General features: G+C 42.4%; 1 protein-coding gene across 6 annotated transcripts in view; it reads left to right on the forward strand.

Moving 5' to 3' along the window:
- CFAP61 (cilia and flagella associated protein 61) overlaps nucleotides 1–13,741 on the forward strand; it is a 289,083-nt gene that overhangs the window by 190,303 nt on the left and 85,039 nt on the right. For 5 of the 6 annotated variants that reach the window (XM_047854160.1, XM_047854162.1, XM_047854166.1 and 2 more), the window contains 2 exons: nucleotides 208–306; nucleotides 6,428–6,596. In XM_047854160.1, the coding sequence (XP_047710116.1) occupies nucleotides 208–306; nucleotides 6,428–6,596 (268 nt within the window). The remainder of the gene's footprint in view (nucleotides 1–207; nucleotides 307–6,427; nucleotides 6,597–13,741) is intronic. The other variant, XM_047854163.1, reaches the window with a different exon arrangement.

Below are 13,741 nucleotides of genomic sequence, written 5' to 3' on the forward strand. Positions count from 1 at the left end.
ATGTTTCTGCAGTTAGAGGCTCCAGAGCCATCTCCCTCCTCTCATTGACATGGTCAGTTCTGTTGGAAAGTTTGTGCAAAAAGAGTTGCTGAAAAGAAAAGTTCAGCAATTGGATGATACATAAGGTAAGGTTAAATTGAATTATAATAAACCCTCACCAAGTCGAGCTTTACCTCCTTTTTTGTGTGTTTTCTTCTCTCTCCTCAGCTCTCACCTGAAGTTTAGTAATCTCACCCTGATTTCAACCCATGGACTTCCTGGAAAAAGGCTTCTGGGCACTGAACAAAGGAAGTTTTTAGCAAGCGAGTAAGAATTCCATTTGATTTTTCATTCTGAGGCCAAATGTCCTCATTTGGGTGCATTTCTATGCAAAATACAGTTGACCCTTGAGCAACACAGGGTAGGGTGGGGGGTTTAGGATCTCTGACCCCCATGCATTCCAAAATCTGCATGTGACTGTTGACTCCCCTAAATCTTAACCAGTAATAGAAGCCTATTGTTATCCAGAAGCCTCGCCAATAACATAAACAGTCAATTAACACATGTTTTGTATGTTACCTAGAGAAAAGAAAATGTTATTAAGAAAGGCACAAGGAAGAGAAAATACGTTTACAGTCCTGTACTGTGTATATTGAAAAAAAGTCCATGTGTAAGTGGAGCCACACAGTTCAAACCTGTGTTGTTTAAGGGTCAGCTGTAGTAGATTTCAGACTGGCAAGGGAAGGGTGGCAGACTTTTCTTTCACGGTTCAGACTCACTTAGAAGATACAAGTACAGGGGCATCTGGGTGGCTCAGTCAGTTAAGCATTCGACTTCAGCTCAGGTCATGATCTTGCAGTTTGTGAGTTCAAGCCCTGCGTCGGGCTCTGTGCAGACAGCTCAGAGCCTGGAGCCTGCTTCAGATTCTGTGTCTCCCTCATTCTCTCGGCCTCTGCCCCAGCTTGTGCTCTCTCTCTCTCTCTCTCTCTAAAATAAATAAACATTAAAAAATAATAATAATAAAGAAGATACAAGTACAAACCTGTTAATGAGGGAATGAAGAGTTGGGCTGCCATTTTGTATTTGTGAGAAGATGTCTGCCCTCTTCTAAACAGCTGGGATGGAGCCTAACACAGCCACCTCCTGCACTTGACTTCAGAGTGTCACTACGGCACAGGGGAGCTTGGTGACTGTATTTGCTTCAGACCAGGGGACTCCCTCCAGGTTCAGAGTTGGGAGATAAAGGCAGGGCATTTCACTGGGGTGTGGGTCTCTCACCCCTACCCCCTGGGCCTTTGTCATGAGGGGCTGATCATACTACGAACTTCTTGCCAGTCTGGGCAAGCTTCATTGGTTGCATCCCAGTAGAATCACTATTTGTCAACATCTGTTCTAGAAAATGCCATTTCATTATCACACAGCTTCCATTAATTATAATTTCCTGTAGCAAAGCATGGGTACAAGAATTATTAGGCTCCCTGCCTCTAGAAACAATGTCCCAATTTTTCCAGGAAATTGTTCCTTCTCAGGGTGTTCGTCTTAGAATCCATGATGAAGAGGTCTTCAAACAGTGAGAAAAACAGCAGCTTCCTTGCAAGCAGAACGAGGCTTATTTTGACCTAATACTTTTATTTATGAGACTGTGAACTTCTTTTTTTTTTTTTTTTTTTTTTTTTTTTTTTTTTTTTTTAAGGATATCATCAGGACAGTAAAAAAGTCATGGGTTTTTAGCCAGATGGATGCAGATTCAGATTCAGGTGGATTTCCCCTATTACAAAAGGGATTTTATGTCTCTGAGTGGAGTTTTTGACTGTGAAAAGCAGATGATAAGCCAGCCTTGCTGGAGTTTTTTGTTAAAATTACTATAACAGCAAGTTCTGATACGGGCTAGAGGATCAACACATGTGTGTCTCTTTTTTCTCATTGCCCTTCTTCTAAATTAGATGATTCCCAGGAAATGTTGATCTTATTGATTAACATCGCACAAGGAACTTAATTCAGTCAGCTTGATAAAGATTTCAGTCAACCCCCATGTTAGGTAAGCTACAGGAGAGAAGAGCTAGCAAATGACTTTGTGCTGGTGTGACTGCCTGGGATCTGCATGTGGCTAGATAGGAAGTTACCTTGTGACCCCGCTTCTGTCCTCGCCTCTCCACATTCTCAACACAAAAGCAGAGCAATGCCACAAAAATTTGAATCAGATCATGTCAACTACCAAACAGCCTGGAACTGTACTGACCAATGTGGTGGCTACTAGCCACACAGGACTATTTAAATTGAACTTCAGTAAAGTTAAATGAGATTAAAAATTCTGCCTCTCAATTACATTAGCCATGTTTGAAGTGATCAGATAGCTACATGTGGCCAGTAGCTTCATATGAGACAGCTCAGCTACAGAACATTTCCATCTTCATAGAAACTTCTAGAATGTTCCCACCTACAATCCATCCCTGTCTGGTTACTTCTCTGACTTATCTTTGACCATTTTTGCCCTTGTTCTCCCCAATGTAACCACTACAGTCTCCTCTTGGTTCGTGAAACACAGCTGGCAGGTCTCCACCTTGGAGTTTTTGCTTTTCTTTTTCAAAGTCTTTGTTTAAATGTTAACTTTTCAATGCGACCTACCCTGGCCACCCATTCATTTGCAACTAACACTCCCAACACACTGCAGTCCTTCCTCTGCTCTATTTTTTTCTTGCTACTGAAATTCTTCTAAATATTATCTAATTTTCCTTTCAAAATTGCTTTTATTTTTCATATTCTGAATCCTTAACCTACAATGTAAACTCTACAAGGGCAGGCATTTTTTTGTTAACTAATGTGTCCCTGACATCTGGGACAGTGCTTGGCACATAGTAGGTGCTCAATAAATAATGTCAAGTGGATGCAGGTTGCATCTAAAGGCACCTGCAAAAGCCCTCTCAATCAGGTTACATAGATGGGGACTAAACAAGACAGCCAGATGCCTCTGGGTGGGTAACTGCATGTTACCGTAATTCTTAGAAACCAGAAATTGAAACACAAACAGCATGTTGCCTTTCAAAAGGTCCTCCTACCTCAATAAAGGAAATTATCTCTGTCATGGAGTTTAAAAATTTTTTTAATGTTTATTTATTTTTGAGAGAAAGAGAGAGAGAAAGAGAGAGCGTGAGCAGGGGAGGAGCAGAGAGAGGGAGACATAGAATCAGAAGCAGGCTCCAGGCTCTGAGCTGTCAGCACAGAGCCTGACTGGGGGCTTGAACTCACAAACCACGAGATCATGACCTGAGCCAAAGTCGGCTGCTTAAGCACCCCTGTCATGGAGTTTAAGAATAACTATTGCATTGACATCCATAAATTTCGTAATTTAAATTCCTCATTCTAAATACAAACTTCGAACTTTGCCGTAGCCAGTGTTTTGATTATTGCTGTTACTAATTTTTGAATAGCCATTTTGTGTGTCCTCACCCTTCCCAGTCCAGTGTCTTGTAGAGGTGCTAATGACATGCCAGGATACAGCAGAGAGGAAGGCAGTGGGAGGAAAGGAGAAACAGGAAGCAGGAGAAATCCACTAATTGGACAATCAGCCCTGAATAGTGAAGGTTAATTGTGATGCTCCTTCTTCAGAGAGTGTCACAATAAATCCTTTATGAAAGCCTCCAAGTTTTTTTTTCCAGTTCTGAAGGGTTCTGATTCCATGAAGTGCATGGATCTATCCTGCTTGTAATTGCCTCCTTGGAGTTTGCTTGTAATTTTGCACCTAGAGCTTTGGGCTAAATCTTCTGACCACTGGGTGTTGGGGGCAAGCTGGCCACTTTACACATATGTTCCCTTCTAGAAATTTCCCCATCCTGCATTTCTGCTTTTTCCTCCTCCTTATTACCTGCTTCCAGAATGTTCTGTGAAGACAAATTTTCACTTTATTTTTGAGTCAGGGTCAAGCTCACTTGAGACTTCAGAAACATGAAGTTTTGGGGTGCCTGGGTGGCTCAGTTGGTTAAGCGTCCAACTTTAGCTCAGGTCATGATCTCACAGCTTGTGAGTTCGAGCCCCACGTTGGGCTCTGTGCTGATAGCTCAGAGCCTGGAGCATGCTTCAGATTCTGTGTCTCCCTCTCTCTGCCCCTCTCCTACTCTCTCTCTCTCTCTCTCTCTCTCAAAAATAAATAAGCATTAAAGAGAGAGAGAGAGAGAGAGAGACATGAAGTTTTATTGATATTTCCTCTTTGGTTCTTTCTCTCTTTTACAGAGAACTCTAGTGGAGATATTTCTCTTGTCACCAAGCCATGAGGCAGTCCCTGCCATGTTAGAATCCTAATTACCTCTTCTTAGGAAACAATTTTGGGAACGTATCACCATAAGTCTCCAATGTCTAATTTCACCTACCTGATGGGTAAAGCAGATCCAGAATGGATTGTAATCACCTACATAGTGATACTTTAAACGGACTATTATCATTCAATGTAGGAACAGACTGTAAAAGCAAGAACCCCACATATTCCAATGTTTCCAAAGGTTCCCCAAAATAACATGTTCCATGTGCCATTTCCACTGGACAGAACTTCAGATTTTAACTCTGAAATATGCATTCTGACATTATAAACACTACTGCCCTGCTGTCATTAAAAATAACACTGTCTTAACCTTCCCCAGATTTCCCCTGAGAACTTTTATCTTTGAGCAAACCCTCATAAGACTAATCCCTGTGCACTAACTATATTTAATTTTTCCTCATCTTGGACGGCTGACAGTGTACCATTCCTATTATGCAGAGACTGTGTAGCAAATAAGGGCAGTCCTCTGTGGGTCTCTCATGAATGTGTGAAATCAACAGAGTTTCATGTGTTCCTGTTAAACTACCAAAATGATTTTTTTTAAGAGAATTTCATCCCATTCTCTGTTATATTGCGGGGACAGGACAGCCCTTGATTTTCTTTTCTTATTAAAAAGAAACATTCTTGTTTTTAAATGTTGTTTCATGGAGAGATACAAAACTCAGAGCTCCCTTCTCTTTCACAGGCCCTTGTAACAGGGTCTAATGCACATCCATTATGAGAATTCCTTTTGTGTGGTGAGAGCAGACTCATGCATGGATCAAAAAGAAAAAATGTTCTCCCGTTACCACTTCACAATCCCGTTGGCGTCCAAGGAGGGTAAACAGGATTATGCATCATTAATATTATTTAGAATAATACCCTTCATGTATACATCGCAACTGACAAAACAGCATCTTTTACCTTCTCAGATTTGTCCTGTACAATGAACAAGCCAGTCACCTCCTGTTCAGAGGTGAAGAAACTGAACTATTGAAAGGTCATGCAGAGTCCCCAGGGTCCAGTCGCACTGGGACACACACCATGACTCAGTTAAGCCTTGATTTAAGTGAAACACGTACTGGGGTGCCTGGGTGGCTCAGTCTGTTGAGCATACGGTTTCAGCTCAGGTCATGATCTCATGGTTTGTGAGTTCGAGCCCCGCATTGGGCTCTGCGCTGACGGTGTGGAGCCTGGAGCCTGCTTTGGACTCTGTGTCTCCCTCTCTCTCTGCCCCTCCCTCACTTGTACTCGGTCTCTCTCTATCTCTCTCAAAAATTAACATTAAAAAAAATTTTTTTTTGAATGAAACACGTACTGTTCTGCCACCCTACACTCTGGGTCTTCAGAACAGGATCATTAAAAGGTCACGTACATGAGGTCAGAGCTTTCAGAAAATTCTGGAAACCATCCTCAGAGAACTCTTTAAACCCAAATCTACCAAAACTCCACTTTTCTCACACTAGAGTGCTCAAACTCAAATGGAACCTAGAAAAGAAAACCTGTCCACCTTGGACCCACTGTTTGCAGAACTACTAGTTCCCCGTAAATCACCTTTGCCCTATAGAGCAAATCCCAAAAGTCTCCAGGGACTGTACTCACTGCAAACCTAACTCCCTAATTGACATCTTCTCTAAATAAAATGTGTAGTTGTTTTGGCCTGAATCCATACACTAATTTTAAGAATGAGTCATTTACTGTAAACATTAGCAAATATGAAGGGGTCTCAATATTCAGGACCTTGACCCCTGCCTTTGGGAATCCTCCACAATGTCACTTTCTTCTTCCTCTTTCCCTTTCAGTCTGTGGTCAATATGATAACTCAACAGCTAAAGTAAGTTTACACCCATCATGAAATAGAAGCAGAAGAAAGAGTGTACGTTAATGATTTCACAGAGGCACACGCGCACACACACACAGTCACCCTCCCTGTTGTGGACTGGCCTATGCCAGCTGGAACGATTTAGCTTTAATGGGAAGATGTCAGTTTGTGACTGTCTCATAATGAAAAATCCAGTATCTAGCAACGGTCCTAGTAAAGTCACATCAAGAGCACAGACTTGGCCCACGAGGGGACTTGAACCAGCTCACCAGATGTCTAATTAATGCCCACTGTCAGCTGCTCAAATGTCACTGACGGAGCCTCTCTCTTTGCAGCCACTGTTTTAATGATAAAGATTATGCGTTGATGTCACTGTGCTCCTGGGTCAATGTGGTGGTTGGTAGAATGACTGCCATAGACCGAGTAGCCAAGCATGTGGTAGTTTCCAAAGAGGAAATCGTGCTCTATGACCACCTCATCCTCTGCACCGGACAGCAGTACCAGGTGAGGCCGCACACGGAGATCTTAGTGATTGATGGTTAATGCGTTTACTGGAGCACACGTTCTAGGGGTTAAGAGCATGCCTTCCTACCAGGACAGCTGCCACTCTATTCATAAAAGTGCCCGCAAGGCCTGCACACATGACCAGAATTGTGTCCGAAACCCCTCCTGGAAATCCATTCCAAGAAAAACATTCTGCTCAAGGGTAAAAATCACAGCAAGTAGGAGAAATGTCATTCTTTAAGCTGTTGTCCAAAAGTCTAACACTTACTGCTCACCAGAGCAGAATCCAGACACAACCCGGCATGCATTTGTGGTAAATTAATTTATGCCTCAAGAGGCTAACATTTGGCGGTGGTGACGGGCTCATGCAAAAGTATTTGAAACATGTGCACCTTCTGTCAACCCTTATTTTATTTTGTCTCTCAGTTATAAAACTAGGAAATGTGACTGATTGACTACCCAGTGACCGTGCTTTCCATTTGGATTAAATTCTCAAACCACATTTGAGGAAAGCATTGCTGGATACAACTGAAGCTGTTCAATGTCTTAGGGAAGCAAATTTTAATATTCATTCTTTGCAACAAGCATTAGCATTTGATGTAGTTCACAAAAATAGGACATTTCTTTAATGAAAAGCAATTTACTTTGTAACTCAAAGGTGGTGTCTTTTTTTTAATGTTTTTTAAAATTATTTTTGAGGGAGCACAAGCAGGGGAGGGGCAGAGAGGGGGACAGAGGATCTGAAGTGGGCTCTGCGTTGACAGCAGCGAGTCTGGCACAGGGCTCGAACCCACAAACCACGAGATCATGACCTGAGCCAAAGTCGGATGCTTAACCAACTGAGCCACACAGGTGCCCTCACAGATGGGATCTTTTAATTACATTTTCTCCCAGGAACCTGGATAAGCCTTCCCACGGTGGGTTTGTTTCTGACAAGTGTGGAGTAATCCACCCCCACCCCAGGCACTGCCATGTTTTATCTGGTACTGTCTTAGGACATTTTGTGAATGATTGTGGATTTGACAAGGGGAAGTATGTGTAGGTTTTCTTTATAGAGCCCAGCCAGGAGGAGGCAGCACGTGGTGGGGGACAGACAGCTGAGCAACTCCCAGCATCACTCAATGTTCCAAGCCTTGGCCACACATTGATGTCACCTGGGACACTTGAAATATACCCATGCCTAGACCCCAGCCCCAGAAGCTGTGCTTTAATTATTCTGGGGTGGAGCCCAGCGATCAGCATTTTTTAAAGCTCTAGATGGTTCTAAGCTAAGGCTGAGAACCAGGACTTGAAGTTTCTTGACCTAGAATCTCTAATCTGTACCTTAGAGTAGCACTTCTTAAACCATAATGTGCACACACGGCCCCTGTGCATCTCATTAAAATGCAGTTTCTGATCAGGGGATGGGGGCTGCTGATATGCTGCAGTTTTAACAAGCTTCAGGGTGAGGCTGGTGCTGCTAGTGAGCAGGCCATATTGAATATGGATCATCCTCTGAGTAATTGCTTTTATTCTTTTCATCCTGCTCCTCCTCCTCCTATGACCACCACTACTACTGCTGCTACTAAAGACATCCAGTTCTCACAGTGTAGAAAAGGATTTTTTTTTTCTGGCTAAAGGATAAACACAAACTGGAGGAATACTTTATTTTGATACTTAAGTATTCCTCTTTTTAAACATTAAATCAGAAGAACACATCATGCACCCCTCAAGCTTGCCTGCCCCCCTCACCTGCCCCACTGAGTTCCAGCTGCTGCCTAGGACCGTGGACTTTGGAAAATGTGAGTGGAAGACCCGGCCAGCTGTCCAGAGACTCGGGCTTCTGCCCATGTGTGTCCAGCTGCCCCTACAGCTTTAGTCTGTGGCACGTTAAGCTCTTGCCCTTTTTACAATGGGAAAAATGAAATGAAGAAGTGATAAAGGGGGTTCCGATTTAATTTTTCCAGAAGGACATAAAAATTAAAGGTACATAGAGTGATACAAAAAAAAAAGGCTGCTGAATTCACTGTAGAGGGCTTCCAGTTCTTTTTTATTTTCCTGTTTCCTTCTCTTTAACTCTCTTGTTGTTTTGTCCCAATTTTGTGATTTAGAAATAAATTGAAATGATGAAAATAAAGCTTAACTTCAAAGCAAGAAGATAACTGTTATAAAATATCATTACAAACTTGAACCTCTAAATAGAACTTTAAGTGGCATGTGTCATTCTAAAATATTATGCAATATTTTTGATATCCAAATACTTATCATTTAATTTTTCATCATAAAATCCATGCACAGGGTAAAAGATTAAATTGTGTCTTGGGACTGCGTGTGAGGCAGGCTGGTCTCTCCTTCCAAGTCCTCTGTCTCTAGGGATAACCATTTTGAGGCATTTCTGTTGTTAGTTCCTCAGTGATTACCCCCAGAACTCCAAATAATGTGTTTATAGAAGTTTTATCTTTGATCTGTCAACTCCTGACATTATCCATGACCTTTCCATTTTGGAAGACGAATCATATTCAGTACCTTCTAACTAACTCCCTTCCCCACCCTATCTATAATTGGGTTCTTTTGTTGGTGGGCACATGCTGATGCCCATTGACAAGTTCTGGGATAGCTTACAACTGAGGTCCTGGGCAACTCTCCATGGCACATGGAGAGCCATGGAGAGACCACCTCCCCATGCCTGGTTTTGGGTCTTCTCAACAAGAGAAAGAGTAAAAATGTGTCCACTTGCAGGGACTCTTAAAGGGGTGATGCTCACTAGAAGCCAGCAGGTGGGGCAAGAACATCCCACCAGGTGAGAGAGTAAGTTGGGGATGTTAGTTATATTGAGCTTGATGTGGTCAGCAATATGATGTGGTCTTCACAGAGGCTAATTACATCCTTGATGGGGTAAATAAGAGCCTGGCATCTAGAACGGTGCAGCTGCAGGTGAGAGCCTGCTGTAAACAGCTGAAAAGAGCTACATACACCACTTTGCCTCTTCGGACGTAAGACCTCCCCAATGTCATAGATCAGCAGTTATCATGAAGAGACCTCACTGTGCTTGGGGATGATTAAAGGGGAAAATAACATGCCAAGAGATGGGGTCTGCATTTCCTCCCCTTGAATCTGGGCAGACTTGTGACTATCTTGACAGATACAATACAAGGGAAGTGATGTGGTGTGACTTCTGGGGCTGGGTCAGGGGCCAGGCAGTGTCTCCTTGTTTGTGAGAACAGTAGCTCCTGGAGCCCTGAAAGGCCAAATAAGTCCAGATACTCACCCTGTGATTGGACATGCCACACCTGGGTTCTCCAGTTGGCAGTTTCGGGTGAACCCAGCCTTCCAGCCATCCCTGACAAAGCACCAGACACATGAGTGAAGCCATCTTGGATGCTCCACCAGCTAAATATCACCAAGTGACTTCTGTTGCTAACACATGGAATAAGGAATTTCCCAGCCAAACCCTACCCAAATTTCTGGCCCACGAAATCATGAAAAGTAATAAAATGGTGGTTGTTTGAACCACTTAGTTTTGGTGTGAGTTTGTTGCTTAGCAAAAGGCACCTGAAACAAAAGGATAACATAGGTTAAGGGAAAGGGAACAACATCTGGAAAAATCAGAGAAAGAACATACTCTTGACAATATTCCAGGAGTCACACACACACGCACGCACACATGCATGCATGCACACACACACTGCAGAAAACTATTCATCATCTTCAGCACAGTTTGATCAGCCAGACTCTGAAATGGAAGCTGAAGCCATCAGAAGAGCAAAAGCTGAGCTGAGTAGGCTACAGAATTAGATGAAAAGGAAGATGGGTAAGAAAGGATTGAAATCCAATCCCTGTCAAGAGAGAGAACTGCTACTGAACAATGTTTGATGCTGAAAACAAAGCGCAAAGCTCCCCTGGAGGGCAGAGGGCAAAGGGCAAAGGGTAAAGGATACATTTGGCTCAAGACACGAGAAGGTGTGATCAACACAGAGGCAACATATAGATCACTGGTTTTTCCAAAGAAGAAGCTGTGATGAATGGAATAGATACAACAGAGACATGCTAGAAGAGAATTTTCCTTACCTAAATACCATATTGTCCAGTTGAGCCCATTCCAGGCAAAATCAAAGAAAAATTTACTCAGCTAGTTATATTCTGATGAAATTTTAGTTCTTCAACAATGATAGGGGAAAAATATGAGCACATTTCAAGAGAAAAACAACAGATCACCACCACCACCACCACCACCCCTCAAGAACAAAAATAAGACAAGCACCCAAAATTCCTCTTCTAGGATAAAATGGCATAAAAACATGAAACTAGCCACACAGAATTTTGAAGAAAATATGGCAGTTCAGTAAGTATACGTGCACCCACGTCTCTCCTATTTGAAGACAGCAAAAAGCTGTTGTTTTGTCTGTGAGGCCTCAGAAGAATGATCTTCTGTGTTCTTTAGTGTGTATTCTGAATAACTAAGGCAGAAAGGAAAATTTAGAACTTTATGATAGTCTAAAAAGGTAAGTAGCAAGCACCAAACAATTCAAAAGCTTATAAGTCTGAGAATAAATGCAAAGTAGGTAACACTGAAACTTCATCTAAATCTAATCAAGAACCAAGTTATTCGAAAATAGGGAGAGGTGGCCAGGGAGAAATAGGAATTCTCTTAAATGGGGAAAACCAAAGGTAATATTTTGGTCTTGACTCTTACATATAGAAGGAATAATGTAATGAATGCTTTTGAACAGCACGAGTAAATCCGCCTTCCAAACCCAGGAGAAGACCGGAGAAAACATCATTTGTGTAACCACAGGGAAGGAAACAAAGGAAATAGCCACAGTGCTTTAAACAAGGATAAACCAGAATGGCATTGAGAAAAACAACAGCCGCAACGGTGAATGCCATGGTTTTAAACTGCGCTGTTACAAGAGCAAGGCTCTGTGTTTGCACCAAATTCAAAATACAAGAGAACTACCAAAACAAAATGACATCCAAAGTTTCAAAATGAAATGTTAGAAGTGCACCAGCAAAAGGTGCCACACAAATTCAACAGCTGTCAGAAGCAGCAGCAATATTAGTATCCAACAAAGCGGAATTAATTGGAGAAAGAAAAGCATTAATGTTGACAAAGGGCACAATTCGCGACAACAATACAGAGGTGATGAGCTTGTTACATGCGGAACATGATCGTGTGAAAGAATACATCACAAAAACAGAGGTGCCCCTGGAGTGTTTGCTTCTTTGCAGTCAGGTTTAAGACAGGAAAAAACAAGCTGAACCACATCCAGAGACTTGAAGTCACCCCAGATGTTGAGCCACAGAGGTGAAGATTCAGGATCGCTGTCCTCAAATACTCGAAGGGTATGTACATGCAGAAAACAGATCAGACTTGAATGTCATGGCCTCAGGAAGCTGATTGAAGACAGACCACCAGAAGTGATGGGAATACAGTGCTTATTCATCCTACCAAACAACTTCCTAAGAGTCAGGGTCTCCTCCAAGGGGGAATGTCCAGCCCAGGAGACATGAGCATGCCCTGGCGGGGCCCTCATAAGGCGGTAGGAACACCTGACGGAGGTCGAGGGACTGCTGAGTGTGTTAACTGCTGTAGTCCTTGCAGGAAATCTCCAAGGTCCATGCTGCTTTCTTCCCCATTTTATGGATGAGGGAGCCAAGGTGCAGTGAAACTGAGGTGATTTGTCTAGGGTCAGGCGACGACAAAGTGACACGCCAGGATTTAGACCCAGGCTCCAGACTGAGTTCTTCACCAGTGCCCTTGTCTCTCTTCTCTCTCCCTCTTTCTCTGTCTCTTTCCTCCCCTTTCCCCTCCTCCCTGCCCTCCCTCTCTCACAGATATGATCCAGAAATTGCACTTGGTAGCTTTTAAAAATCCTTACCACACAGAAATTCTAGAACTTAATGTTTAGAGTTAGAGTCAAATTGAGTTTCTTTCTCTCATTAAAACTATCTGGAGAAAAGCAAATCGGGCCTGGTAAGTGGCTCCACAATACCCTCAGGAGGGGCTCCCACCAGTCAGCGATGCTGGGCTGTTCAATCTGACAGAAGGATCGAAAAGTTGTCCGTACTCTCCAGTCACTAGTGGCAGTTTAGTTAATGGCAGAACATTCCAGTGGGGATGGTGAAATACACCCATGCTCTCCTATTAAACTTGACTCTCTCCCTTACTTTGATGATGTAATAGGATTTTTTTTTCCCATAGATCTTTTTTTCATTTATTAAGCTCTGCTGAAGTCTGTGTGGACAAATTAATTGGCCTTGGGATTTAAAATCCTAGCTTCGATTTTGCCTACTTTGTGAAAATGCCATTGCGTGAATATGAAAAATACATTATCCCCTTAATTTTCCTTTAATTTTTCTGATCTTGTGCAAAAATGATCCCACACACGTAAGTGCACACAAGAATAATACAGGTTATCAGAATGCCGTTACATTTTAGGATCACAGTAGGTAAGCTGATTTTCATTTTGGAACTTGTTCTTTTCCCCTCTCCCTTCCTTGTTTTTTTCATCTAAGAACTTACTATTTGGGGATAGTAACTCATTGAAAGCTTTATAAATTGAATAGTTCTCAATTTGTTCTTTAGCCCTACCACTTTCTGCCAAGGACTTTCCCCGATTCATTAAAGCATGGGGTACTAAAATGGGTGTACTGTTACCTAAATTTTATTTTCTTTTATACCACAGTGCTCATTGGAGTTCTGGTGAGGTTTCTAACCTCCAGAGCATGGCATTCAATATTATGCACTGTAAATCATTTACCAGATGATTGGACTGTGGACTGCTTCATACTACCTGTGAATATAAAAATGCCAAAATTTGCTGTGATTTGCTAAGCAAGCTATATTGCTAAGAATAAAAGTTTACCTCCACAATTGTAGTTGCAGTAAATGACCACTACTTCCTGAATTGTTCTTTTTTACTAAATATAATTTTACTGCAGGTTCTTTATAGAGAAAGTAAATCCAGCTTTAAAAATTGATTGTTTTTTGGGACACCTGAGTGGCTTAGTTGGTTAAACGTCTGACTTCAACTCAGGTCATGATCTCGCGGCTCATGAGTTTGAGCCCCACATTGGCCTTGCTGATGTCAGCCTGTCAGCACAGAGCCCTCTTCAGATCTTCTGTCTCCCTCTCTCTGCCTCTCCCCTACTTGCACTCTCCCCCC

This window comes from Prionailurus viverrinus, chromosome A3 (assembly GCF_022837055.1).
Source record: "Prionailurus viverrinus isolate Anna chromosome A3, UM_Priviv_1.0, whole genome shotgun sequence".
Taxonomy (NCBI): Eukaryota; Metazoa; Chordata; class Mammalia; order Carnivora; family Felidae; genus Prionailurus; species Prionailurus viverrinus.